We start from the raw sequence: 13808 nt of genomic DNA, 5'->3' as shown, positions 1-13808 counted from the left end.
CAGTACAGTTTATTTTCTCTCTTGATTAAAGCAGCAGTCCCTAAGATTTCTTCATTTCAATTGAATACAGCAGTATTTCTGAATAGAGAGGGCACAAATAATTTAATTGGGTGTAACTGCTCTTTGCATTTACAAAAAAATGTACCAAACAATATAGTAAAAAAAACACAGAATTTCATGCAGAAATAAATGTACATTAACCTGCATTAAAGGTAATTTTCTACATGCTCTGTGCAATTACACAGTCTCACCAGAGAGGTCTCTAAATCCTTAATCCTCAAAACTAATGGAGTGTCACTTTAAATGATGGGACCATACCTGCTCTTGATCATTTACTGAATGACCATGGTTATGGTTTCATCATTCTAGAATATTTTCGTCTTCTTTTTTATTTATTTATTTCAGCCAATTTATCTAGGTCAATTGTTACCACAACACAAGTAGGGTGAAGACTAGCACATGCCTCGGTTCCAATATACCAACAGACAAGATGCCTTGTGCTCATCGACATCACCCTAGGAGTGATGAGGGAAAAAGGGCCAGCTACCCATCCAGAGAAAGGAAGGCCAATTGTGCTCTCTCAGGGCAAGCTGCAGGACCGGGATTTGAACCAGTGATCTCCCAATTATAGTGGCAGCGCTTTATAGTGGACCACTCAGAGCTTCTGGAATCTCATCTTTGTGGTAAAGTGCGTGATTAAGAAAGCAAATTTGTCATTAAAAGAGTACAGTACAACAAAAAAAATCCATTTGCATATCCTTGCTTGGAAAGCTGGAGTCAGACAGGGTTAAAGAGCCTTGAGCAAGGACTCAAATTAGAGCATTTTATCAGAGCATTATAAGTTGGGTGATTATATCATAAAATATATAAAATGTATTTTAGTGGAGTAATAAAAATACATTTGTAAAAAAAATCTTACTGCTGTTTTAGTTAATTTCCTCTAAAATAATATAATGAGACGTAGATTTATGCATTAGCATCATGCTAAACCCACTCGTAGCTAAAGTTTACTTTAAGTTTACCTTATAATAAATGGACACTGCTCTTAACATAGGTGTTTGCCCCCATTCACCCTAATGTTCTGCACTGTCCCATGATACTGACCTGCAGTGTGTAGTTTACATTATATGCAGATAACTGCTTCACCAGCTCAGCTGAGTGCTGAAAATGAACAGATGCTACAAGAAAGAGAGAGAGAGAAAATGAGTGAGAAAAAGCTGCCAATTGACTATCAATTTACTTTTCCCTCCTTGTTTTCTTTCATCATTGTTTAAGGTATACTGGTGCCACATTTTTTACATCTTTAAATCCCAGAGGGGTGTGAATATAAGACCCAAAACCTACGCCATCAAATGTAACACACAGTCGTACTAAACCCAACTGTACTTTCTCAACAGAACTTGTCTCAACTACTCAAACATTGCAGCTTTCCCAAAGGCTCTTTCTCTGCTCTTACACAGTGTGTGTGTGTAATGTTGGTCAGCTAAGAGCCTGCTGTGGATGCAGTGTGTGGGTAATCTGGAAAGCAGAGGAGCTGCCTGTGCAATCTGAGCTCTGCAGAGGGACTAAAGTAAACTGAGTCTCGCTCACCGTCAGCCGTGCCGTGCAGGATCAGAAACTTCATCCGCTCTGAGCCGGTGATGTTTGGCAGCAGACTGGAGATCTAACACACAGAAAGTCGTGCATTTCGTCTCATGGGTGCACAGTCTGAGTACTGTCTATAATACAGTAGTTAATACACAACATATAATACAGCCATTGAGTAAAGAGTTGGGTTACCCGATATTTGAGCTCATCCTTGGCTGGGAATCCAAAGTAGCGCTCTGAAAATGCAGAACCTACAGAGAAAAACAAACACAAACAAACTATGAGCAGCTGTTCACTCAATACTGGGTCAAACAATGAGGTTAGACCAGAAGTTGCTAATCATTTTATGCCATCTGTCAGTTTAGAGATGTGTCTAAACTTTTGTTCTCAATGTTTGGAGCCTATTTTCTTAGTCTGTTTCCAGCCATGGGTTTCATTTGAATTGGTTTACAACCTACTTAAATATAGTGAAAAAACAGTTGTACCCAGAAGGAAATGTCAGATTTCAATATTATTTGAAAGGAAAATAAACGTTCCCAGCAACAATAAATTATGTACAGTGACATTAAAAATGTATTTGCCCCTACAGTTTTTTTTTTCGTTTTTGTTTTGGATCATTGTCCTGCTGCAGAATCCAAGTACACCTGACCTTGAAGTCATGTACAGATAGCGAGACAGTCATGTCAGTGCAAATAATGTTCACATCCATTAAGTCCTGGGGATCATCAAGATGTTTTTTGGAAAATGTGGGATGTGCCATTGAGTTTCTTTTTGTTCAGCAGTGTTTTTTTATGCCTTGGAACTCTTCCATGAAGACCATTTTCGACCAGTCTCTTTCTTATTATAGAATCATTTACACTGACCTTAACTGAGGCAAGTGAGACCTGCAGTTCTTTAAATATTGTTCTGGGTTCTTTTGTGACCTTCTGGATGAGTTGTCCATGCCCTTACGGCAGGGTCGGCAAATAGCCGCAGGCCAGATATTTTCCAAGCCATTATGTGGCGGGCCACAAAAAAAAAAAGTTTTTGAAATGTTTTGGAAAATTAAGCCGGTAAACACAGGAAGAAATGAAAAAATAAATAAATAAACACACCGCTAGTCACACGGGGATCAAACCTGAGCCGTTGAGATATATTAGCTACTTCATGTTGTCAGACAGGTTCTATTTAGGTGATTTCTTGATTCTACAGGTCTGACATTAATCAGGCCTGGTTGTGGCTAGTAATGATATTGAACTAAGCTTTCCAAAAAAGTGTAATTAATTAAAGTTAATTTATGAGGGGCCAAACACTTTTTCACACAAGGCTTGATTTGTTTGGATTGTTTTTTCCCTTAACAAATGAAATTTAAAAAGTGCTTTTTGTATTTACTCAGGTTATATTTGTCTGATGTTAAAGTTTGTTTGATTATCTGAAAAATGCAAAAACAAAAGAAATCTGTAAGGGGCAAATTCTTTATCACACCTTTTTAGACTGATGTGGACAATATTTATTGAGCTATACACATAATAATTACAAACTGTACACAAACTAATTTGTAATGCATGTGTAAAGCAACATGCCAGATGTCTTAGCACAAAGTTGTAGAGGTTCTTAATGTTTTAGTGTTTACCACTAACCCACCACAAGTCCTGCAGATTTTGTGTGTAGTGATCATAGTGTGTCAAAGAGTATCCCACACATTATCAATCAGGGATAGGTCTGACTGGTCATGACACAGTGTCATCTGTGTCTTCAGGGTAAGCTCTCGAGACAGTAGCAGCATGTGGACAAGCACTGTCCAAGCACTCAGAAAAGCTAGGGCCACTAATCGCAGGACCTCAATATTGTAATATTGGTCTGTCAAAGCGCCTGTCCATAAAGTCCATGACATCAGATCTTCAGGATGTGTGACACAAGAAAACAAATTACACATTTTGGAGCTGACCACAGAGCCTCCACACACAGGTTCATTGGTCATCTCCACCAAGACAATGTGATACCTTCCAATGAAGATGACTCATTGCCTTTCTGTTTTTTTCCTTCTGGGGGTTGCAACTATTTGCACTATTTTGATGATGAATGCAGAAATGATGCACCTAAAGAAGTAGCTATGTACTTTAGACATTGTTTTAGTGATGAAGCTCTTGCCTGCCCCGAATATCAATGGTCTAATTTTGGGCTTAAATTAGCAGGACATAAAAGCTATAAGTGGGCAGCCAGACTCTTTTCAGGCCCGGAGCAACGCTGCATCTAGTTTAAGTCACAAGTTCTTTTTTCCTTTTTACCATTTACTTTAAGATCCAGTGCAGAGCGGTTCATAGAAATCCCTAGAGAGAAAGATCTAGAGATACCTTTTCAGCATGAAAAGTGCAGATTTCTATGCAATTTTATAAGAACGAGCAATCAGTCAGAAATTGCTTCAAATATAGGATGGGGCTAGGATTCATTTATCTTATTAGAGCAGGTAGTATAAAATTCTTTTGAGCTAGCATCACCTACAGCACTGCCTGTCTTTATACTAATGGCAGCCCATTAACAGGTCTTCTTTCTCCATGATTGAGTTCAGGAGGCTGGCAAATGACAGTCAAGTGACTGAATTTGGCTTTTAGAATTGATATCAAAAGCTACTTCAAGCTGTATAGTGTGTGCTGTGTGTTAGTGCTATTGTACTCAAGCCGTAATGAGTTCGGTTGTACCGTAGAGCCTCCAGTCAGTCACAGGAGCCATAGCAACACCACAGCTGAACAGAGATCCATGAGCCAGGAGGAGGAGAGAGCTCAGGAACCCACCGTATGTCTGAAGAACCACACACACACACACACACACACACACACACACACACACACACACACACACACACACACATACACACACACACACACACACACACACACACACACACACACACACACACACACACACACACACACACACAAAAACATACACACACACATACACACACACACTTTCACATTTGGAGCTCTCATTACAACACATTTAACTCTTGTGTAACTGCAGCTTTGCAATGATTCTGCAAATAATGAAAAAGTAATACAGACTATTTTGGTGCAAAACGTTTTTGTTTGCATATTTTCCTTTTTTTTCTGTAAAAGTCGCCAAAATTTCAATATGGCTGTTCAGATTTAGCTGCACTGCCATAAATCGGATATATATATTGGAATTGAAATTTAGTGTGTTCTTGCCATTCACACTGCCACACAGACCTGATAGCCATCTGTGTCACATATGATGAAAAAGATAAGATTTAGACACTTTTACCTGCTTTTACAAGGTAAATGATTCTGTTTGGTGGGCTGATATAACACTCTCCATCTTACCTTTCCATACACACCAACTCTGCTCCCATCAATGTATGGCTGTTTCACAAGATACCTGGAAATGTAGATGAACAACTTTAGCTGAGAGGTCAGAAAGTGAGTTTTAATGCACGTTCGACGATCAATGTTTGTCTATAATGACATTGATTTAACCCTCTCAAAGTAGGTGGATTTAATATTTATTAATATAACTAAAATCACTACATTTACCTCACTTCAGACCATCACTGAGTTTTCACATTTGTCACATTGTTTCCTTGATTTCTGTAAAGCTGCTTTACAACCATTATCAGGCTTGTAAATGTGCTATACAAACAAATCTGACTTCACTTTTAGATAAACACTTACAGACTGTAAGCCGAAGAGCTGCTCAATTAACAAACGGTACGAGTCATCTGACTGTGAAATCAATGTCACAAACGCTGATATTGCAAGAGTTGATTTCCAATTACAACACTAACCTATTGCATAAAAAAAAGATTTTGTTTATCTCCTCCCGGCAAAGGCTAATTATGTAGTTCTGACAGCAATTTAATCACAAGAGTAACAAACATTCTAAAATTACAAATCATACTTTAATATGGTCAGTGTTGTCAAATGCTTCTTGAGCCCAGTGTGTGTGCACACTGGTTAAAAATACTAACAGGAAATACAGGAAGGGTTTGAGAGGCAGAAAAGAGAAGAGCATTCTTACTCCAAAGCAGCGAGTTGATCCTGGACCTCCACCACTCCCAGACGCTTGTGCACGTCCTGCAGGATCTTTTGACCTTGGAAGCCGCTCCCTCTGCCGTCCACGCGAGCCACAATGACGTCATATGAGCTGACCAGTACAGAGTCCCAGTCCAGACGAAAGCGATCACTGACCTGCTGTCCACCAGGGGATGTGTCACTGAATATATATAGAAAGAAAATAAATATTAAAGATACATATAAATACAGACACACCCTCACACATATAGGAGGGCACACACGCACAAATACCTATACATGCAGGCAGCATTGTAAAGAGTGAAAGGGGACTGACAGTGTCATGTAATCAATAGCAGGTGATAGGTAATCAGTGGTGTGGCAGGATCAATAAGGAGCTAACAGACTGCTTGCCCTGCTGCTGCTGTACCACTGCTTTGATTAGACGCTAACATGGCCGGACACTCTCACACACACTCACTGACATTTCAGGTCCGGAGACATGACGGGATGTGAGCGGCCTCTCTCAGGATTATCGATCCAGCTTTGAATCCATGGTCCAAATTTCAATAACACAACAAGAGCTCTATTTTCTAGTTCTAAAGTGTTTTGTTTACGTTTTTCAGTCATTGAAGCAAAAATTGATTTTAACATGTATGGGATGAGCTCACAGTCTTTATAATGAACACGAGCTTATCTTCGTAATGCCTCAGATGGCCTAATACGCCGCACAGAGCTGGAAAAGAAGTTACTTTCAAAATGTGCTTTCAAATGTGTTACAGATTACTGATCAGCTAATTAAATCTGTTATCAGAAGCAGTCTATAATGGATTATGCAATTACACAGTAATACGCTCCGATTAGTCAGTATTATTTTTGAACTACGTTCCATTTGGAGACCATTTGCAGAAATCATTTCTCTCGAGGAGTCTGCGGCTGGAAACATCTTCACATTTTTGCTTTTTAGAAACAGGCGACTTCAATCCTTTAATTAATACTTAATCATTACTCATGGTCTCAGTATTCCAATTAGGGACTTATTTGTAGCTTTAATGGTTTCCTTTCTGCTCCAGTGTGCAGTCCGACACAGTTGTAGGTTATTTATTTATACAGATCCAGAGTTTTAGCATTTACTCTTTCTATTGAAGCTTCAGTTTGTATCAGCTGTATTTCATAAGCTGCAAATGTTCTTTTAGTGCTGTAAAGACACATTATCTGATATATCTTCTAGTATCTTTAAACAGCGTTGTCTTGTTAGGGTAGTGTTTGTGAATTCTGGTTCTGGAGGCACCCTGTCCAGCACATTTTCAGTTAGGGCCAAACGATTAATCGTTTTTTAATTGAAATTGCGATTTTAATGGATTTTTTTTTTTTTCACAGGAGCTGTGATTTGAGTTGGCCAATAGCATTCAAGTGTGTGTGTAAAGAAGCAGCCAGCTCTTCCAGACGTGTCCCGTGACATCACCGCGTTCGGTAGAAGGAATGACAGTAGGCACAGAACTTGCCATTGCCGGCTCTCTTATGGCTGTACTTATTAATTATATTAATTTTTGTATATATTAGATAAAGGGAAAGCATTTAATTTAGCAAAAAAGATTAGGGAAGGATTCCTCCAGGACCAGATCTGAATAACATTGGTTTAGGTAAACAGGATTCTTGCACCATTTTAAAAGTCAAATTTAATGCTTTTTAGGATTATTTTAAGATCTCAATAAATATAATTTAATACCCATGAATGTAGTAATTTCCTAAAATGTAAAAGAATTTCTTTAGTTCTCTCCTGGGTAACGTTAGTATGTTAGATAACTCGCCGCTAATGAAAGCTAGCTTTCCACTAAAAGTTCCATCCCTGGTAATGTAAGCTAGCTCGCTTTAGCTAGAAAAAGTTAGTATGTTAGCTAGCTTGCCACTAAAGTTAATATGTTAGCTAACTTTCCGCTAATGTTAGCTAACATATTTCCGCAATCAAAACACCTACCGCTTATCTACAATCTACAATAAAAAAAATGCTTTCAATCTCCAAAACATTACAGGATAAGTAAAAAAAAAATAAGTAAAGAAACTTCTATGAGCCATTTTTAAGCATTTCTATTCGTCCATTTATCACATAAACAAAAGGTTTTTGCATGACACCAACGATATACAGTACAAGTCTTGGCCATGTACAATCAAATTCTTAGTTTTATGACAGTAACAACATCTTGCAACATATTATATATTTGATTACCTCAATGGTAAGTCACAATAATGTACAATTGGATGTTTGTCTATTGCTAAAGCTGCTGCAGATATATTGTACTGTTTTACTTGTACTTGTTTATGTACAGCTAGGCACCCAAGGCATATGGATATGGATAATGCATGGGGCGCTTAAATAATGCACACTACATGTCTAAAGGTGTCCAGCTAGCTCTTTTAGTTATTGCAGTACGCTGTTTAAGATGCACCCATTGTTGGCACAGACATGTGCACACACAGCTTGCGCAAATGCACTGAAACATGCTGCAAATAGAACGGGACACTCTGGAGCAGCTGCACATAAGTCTAAGGTCACCATGCTCTAGGCTAGGCTAATATCGCCCTGGCTTACCGTAACACTAACCCTGCATTCACACTGGAACGCGACGAGTCGCTTGTGTCGCCCAGCGTTTGTCGCTTGTGGGCATGTCAAGCTCAACGCCCAAGAAAAAAGGCACAAAAAAGGAATCACTTGGCCACTTTATTCTCCAGCTATAACTCCCAAACTTGCTGGACTCTTGTGCGTTTCTGTGATTTAACTGCGCTGGAAACGCAGCCGTTCCCACAGACTGATGTGGGTCCACCCCGTTCAACAGAAAGAACCGGGAAAGAAACTAGAAATTCAGAGGACGTCGAACCGCCTTGTTTGTGATTGGTCCAAAGAAAAGCTAGGAGCCAATCGGGTTAGAATGTCGTTTCACCGCGTCATAACTCATTTGCATAGAGTTGAGAAAAATTCATCTCCTTGTCGCTTGTCGCTCTGTCGCTTTGTCGCCTCTCGCGTGTCGCGGCGACAAATCGTGCCCTGCCATAGGAAATGAATGGTCGCCTGTCGCTTTGTCGCTTTCCAGTGTGAACGCAGGGTTAGGGTTCCTCAGTTCCTAGCGCTAGCGGTTACCTGCTAATGCTAATGCTACTGCACCAGTGGAAATCTGGAGATTAACATCCAGCACTCGTTTGACTTAAAAATAAAATGTTTTTTTTTTTTAAGAATTACAGTTTTGTTTACCCAGCAGTGAGACCTGCTGAGTTAAAAGGAAAACATTGCAACATCCCTGTTTCTTACTAGGGATTCAGTGTGCCTTATGTATAAAAATAGACCATTTATTTGATAGTTGACATTTATTGATAGTATGCCTTATAATACAGTGCGCCTTATAGTGCGAAAAATACAGTAGGAAATCTTTTTAAATCATGTTTATTAAATACAATACCTTGTTTACTTATCATAACAATATTGTCTTTAGTTTACTGAGATCAGGTTAAAATAACATGACATGATTACATTCATTACTTTTTTATTTACTATTTATAAAGTCAGCATGAATGTATTATCGTTATCTTGGATTTAATTAATAGATCTTTGACTATCTAGCTAAACAGACCAACAGAAACATAATGAAAACATTAAAATCTTTTATTATACTGACTTATCACTTACATAAACCTACAGTGAGTCCAAGAAGTATTTGATCCCTTGCTGATTTTCTTCGTTGGCCCACTAATAAAGACATGATCATTCTATACTTTTAATGGTAGATGTATTCTTACATGGAGAGACAGAATATTAAAAAGAAAATCCAGAAAATAAATCTAAGGAATATATATTAATTGATTTGTATTTCATGGAGTGAAATAAGTATTTGATCCCTTAGTATTCATTAGCAGTTCTGGCTTTTACAGACCAGTTAGACACTCCCAATCAACTTGTTACCTGACCTGAAGCCACCTGTTCTCACTAATCACTTGTGTGAAAAACACCTGTCCACAGAATCAGACAGATCACACAGATTTCAAGTCTCCAACATGGGTAAAACCAAAGAGCTGTCACAGGACCTCAGAGTCAGAATTGTTGACCTTCACAAAGCTGGAATGGGCTACAAAAAGATTAGTAAGGTGTTGGATGTGAAAGTAACAACTATTGGTGCAATTATCAGAAAGTTTAAAGAGTATAACATGACAATCAACAGACCTCGGCCCGGTGCTCCAAAGAAGATTTCGCCTCGTGGGGTGGCAATGATGCTGAGAACGGTCAGAAATCGTCCTGCAACCACTCGGCAGGAGTTAGCAAATGACCTGAAGGCAGCTGGGACCACAGTTTGCAAGGAAACAATTGGCAACACTTTATGCAACAATGGATTCACATCCTGCAGTGCCCGAAAGGTACCCCTGCTGAAGAGAGCACATGTGGAGGCGCGCCTCAAGTATGCCAATGATCATTTGAAAGATGAACCAAGTTATTGGGAGAAGGTTTTGTGGTCAGACGAGACCAAAATTGAACTTTTTGGCCTCAACTCCACCCGCCATGTGTGGAGGAAGAAAAATGCTGCCTATGACCCCAAGAACACTGTGCCCACCGTCAAGCATGGAGGTGGAAGCATAATGTTTTGGGGGTGTTTCTCTGCCAAGGGTACAGGGCTACTTCACCGCATCACTGGGAAGATGGATGGAGCCATGTACCGCACAATCCTGAGGGACAACCTCCTCCCCTCTGCCAGGGATCTGAAAATGGGCCGTGGTTGGGTCTTCTAACATGATAACGACCCTAAACATACAGCAAAGGCAACAAAGGATTGGCTCAAGAAAAATCACATTAAGGTCATGGAGTGGCCCAGCCAGTCGCCAGACCTCAATCCGATCGAAAATCTATGGAGGGAGCTGAAGGTCAGAGTTGCCAAGCGACAGCCCACCAACCTTCATGATTTAGAGAGGATCTGCAAAGAAGAGTGGGCCAAAATTCCCCCTGGTGTGTGTGCTAAACTTGTGGTTAACTACAACAAATGTCTCACTGCTGTGCTTGCAAACAAAGGCTTTGCCACTAAGTATTGAGTGTGTTTGGCAAGAGGGATCAAATACTTATTTTCCTCATTGAAATACAAATTAATTAAAATATATTCTTTAAAATTATATTCTGGATTTTTGTCTTGATATTCTGTCTCTCCATGTTAGAATATATCTACCATTAAAAGTGCAGAAGGATAGTGTCTTTATTAGTGGGCAAACAAAGAAAATCAGCAAGGGATCAAATACTTCTTGGACTCACTGTACTAGTTGACCTCTGATACTCCACCATATTTTGCAACTAAAACCAAATAAATCTTCAAACAATCTCTATAGTTCCAGCTTATTGCCTAAAATTTAACTGTCATTAAACTAAGACTCAGTCAGTGTACGCAGAGTTACATTTATGAACGTAGACAATAGCAACTTGCTCTTATAGTCTATAACACCGAGGCTAGGCAGTCAAACATTATATAAAGAAATATATATATATATATACATATATAGTATATTATATGTATATAAGTAGAACACTAGGTGGAAAATGACTACACACTAATAATGTGTGAAAATGGTCCCAAGGGCCACTTGGAATTGTGTGTTTTATTCATCAAGCCCCAACTGTCAGTGGCCAATGAAATTAGCTGCAGATATTCCACATAAAGAGAGTAACTACGTCATTGAGTTTACTTCCATGTTACATTGCATTTTACAACATGCACTCATCAAGTAAATCTGAAAATCTACTGTATTTCATCCCAACAATCCAACAAGACTCAAGTTTCACTAACTAACACTAAGTAAAGGCAAGAACAGGAGGACAATATTGTTTTTAGTTTATTGCAAAGCCCTCCCAGAAGAACAGAGGCTGTTACAGCAGCAAAGGAGATCAAACTGCCTATTACTAGTCTTGATTTCAGAAGAAATGTTGGGCAGATGTCTACAAACTACCGGACATATGGTGCATTTTAAATTGTGAACTTTGCTAATGTATTCCCTTGTTCCTGTTTAATGTGTGTAGGAATGCTTAGCTTAAGAATAAACAGATGAACATACAGTATGAGGAGCAGGGGGTGCTGATTGTTCTCATCGAAATCCAGAGGGAAGCTGAGCTCCAGCCGCAGCACTGCAAACACATTCTCATTAGAACATTTATCACTCTGCTACCAGCTAAAGGCTGTTTATTATTACCACAAACCACATTAGCTCCATAAAAATAACATTTCTTTGCTTGTGCTGACCAACAATGGGTCTCACTGACCACATTTCTGTCGTGTTTGTGTTGCTGATGGTAATGAGGATGTTTTCTGTTACCTTGGTTATTGTGGAGTAAATTCCTGATCTCTCTGCGGGGGATTCTTCTCTGTCGAAGTGATTCTCTGAACTCCAAACCAGAGTCTAGAGTCATGTGGCCTGCAAAATCAAAACAAAAATGCAATAAATAGGGGGTTAAGATGTAGCCTTTTAACATAAATGTTATTAAACAGTTTTAATACACTTTTTAGTTTAGTTTAGTTTAGAAGATTTATTCATTTCATTATAAACAAAATACAATTTTACAGAAAAAAAATATACAAATCACAAATAAAATGAAAGGCAGCAGAAAGAAGAAAAAAAATCTTATAATATCTGCCCCTTTTATCCCAAAAATATTCAAGAACAATAGTAAATTTTTGGGAAAAAAACAAAAACAAAAACAAACAAACAAAAAAAAAATTGACAAAAAACATCAAATCCTTCTCAAACAATTTATATAGTTACACATTATACTATTTCATTTTTTTTATACAGACCAGCTTTTATCATTTTTTTAAACACATACATTGATCTAGCATTTTTAACATCACTCTCCAAATTATTCCATAATCTTATTCCTTGAATTACAGTACACCGCTCCTTCAGGCTAGTTCGAAATTTAGGTTTTACAAACATCTCTATCCCCTTAAGATTATAACAACTTTTTCTCTTCACAAAATTTAATTGAATGTTTGAACTTAATATTTTTTTATGAGCCTTATACATAAATAATAAAATATAAAAGTCAACTAAATCATAGAATTTCAATAATTTCAACTGATAAAACAATGTATTTGATGGATGACTGTAATGTTTTCTGCTGATAATTCTTACAGCCCTTTTCTGTAGAATAACTTAGTAATAGTCTAGTCGAGGCATTAGAGTATTATGGCCACCTCCTTGTTTCTATATTCAGTTAATTTTTAGATCCACTAACCATGCACTGACATTCTTGTGCTGTGTTAAAATTTTGTTTGTATGTTGTCCTGGTGTTGTTCACTTACTGTCCTCCACTCTATTACACACTTGTACCTAGCTGCTCCACCTCGTTCACCCGTTGCTGAACACTGTGTTGTTTTTTTTCTAATCCTTCTTCAGTTATTGCAGGACGCTGCCCACAGGACACTTCCCACAGTATGTTTTCCACAGAATGCTGCCCCCAGGATGTTTCCAACAAAATGCTGCCAACAGGGCGTTTCCCACAGGATGCTGCCCACAGAACGTTTCCTACAGGACATTTACCACAGGATGTTTCCTACAAGATGTTTCCCACAGGATGCTACCCCCAGTACGCTGCTCACAAGACACTTCACACAGGACTTTTTTTCCCCAGGACGCTGCCCACAGGACGCTGTTGGCTAAATATTTTGGGTTGGTGGACTATTCTCAGTCCAGCAGGTGGTCTGATCCACTAATACCAGCAGCACAATCTACTGTATTATGTATAAAATATTATTCTCAAGTTTCTGGAGAAGCAGTAATATCCTCATTAATGTTAAGGACCAATACTGTTGGCTCTACTAAAAGAAACACACAGAAATAACAGTGTAATAATTATTTGTATAAAAATCTATTGAACTGACTCTTGTTTTGTACCTTTAGAGCTCTGTCTGTGCAGTTTTTGAGGTTAACAGTTTTAATTTCTTCCCTTGTTGTTAAAATCGGATGCAGGGGCTGGAACATTGTTCTGAAAACTCAGGCAGTGGCTTTAAATAGCCAGTAATTATCTGATCTTTTGCAAGGCATGTTATAATTTAGTTTTTTTTTTTTCCTGAAGTCATTACTGGCTAAAAACCCACTGAGTCATTAAAGCAGAACACTCAAGAAGAGTCCAAAAAAGAAAAAAAAAAAAGGAAAGATAATTGTCTTTCGTCACTTTTTTGTCAGTAAGAGTTCTGA

The 13808-nt window shown here is 38.4% G+C and overlaps 1 protein-coding gene across 2 annotated transcripts in view; it reads right to left on the bottom strand.

Moving 5' to 3' along the window:
* The window catches only part of LOC103022732 (inactive dipeptidyl peptidase 10), a 103085-nt gene that overhangs the window by 2220 nt on the left and 87057 nt on the right, over positions 1 to 13808 (bottom strand). The window contains exons 18-25 of one of the 2 annotated variants that reach the window (XM_022680278.2): positions 11928 to 12026; positions 11670 to 11739; positions 5602 to 5796; positions 4908 to 4962; positions 4266 to 4365; positions 1780 to 1838; positions 1591 to 1663; positions 1105 to 1178 (exon numbers count right to left, since the gene is read on the bottom strand). In XM_022680278.2, the coding sequence (XP_022535999.2) occupies positions 1105 to 1178; positions 1591 to 1663; positions 1780 to 1838; positions 4266 to 4365; positions 4908 to 4962; positions 5602 to 5796; positions 11670 to 11739; positions 11928 to 12026 (725 nt within the window). The remainder of the gene's footprint in view (positions 1 to 1104; positions 1179 to 1590; positions 1664 to 1779; positions 1839 to 4265; positions 4366 to 4907; positions 4963 to 5601; positions 5797 to 11669; positions 11740 to 11927; positions 12027 to 13808) is intronic. The other variant, XM_022680279.2, reaches the window with a different exon arrangement.

This window comes from Astyanax mexicanus, chromosome 11 (genome assembly GCF_023375975.1).
Source record: "Astyanax mexicanus isolate ESR-SI-001 chromosome 11, AstMex3_surface, whole genome shotgun sequence".
Classification (NCBI taxonomy): domain Eukaryota; kingdom Metazoa; phylum Chordata; class Actinopteri; order Characiformes; family Acestrorhamphidae; genus Astyanax; species Astyanax mexicanus.
This window is presented reverse-complemented; position numbering and strand designations above follow the sequence as displayed.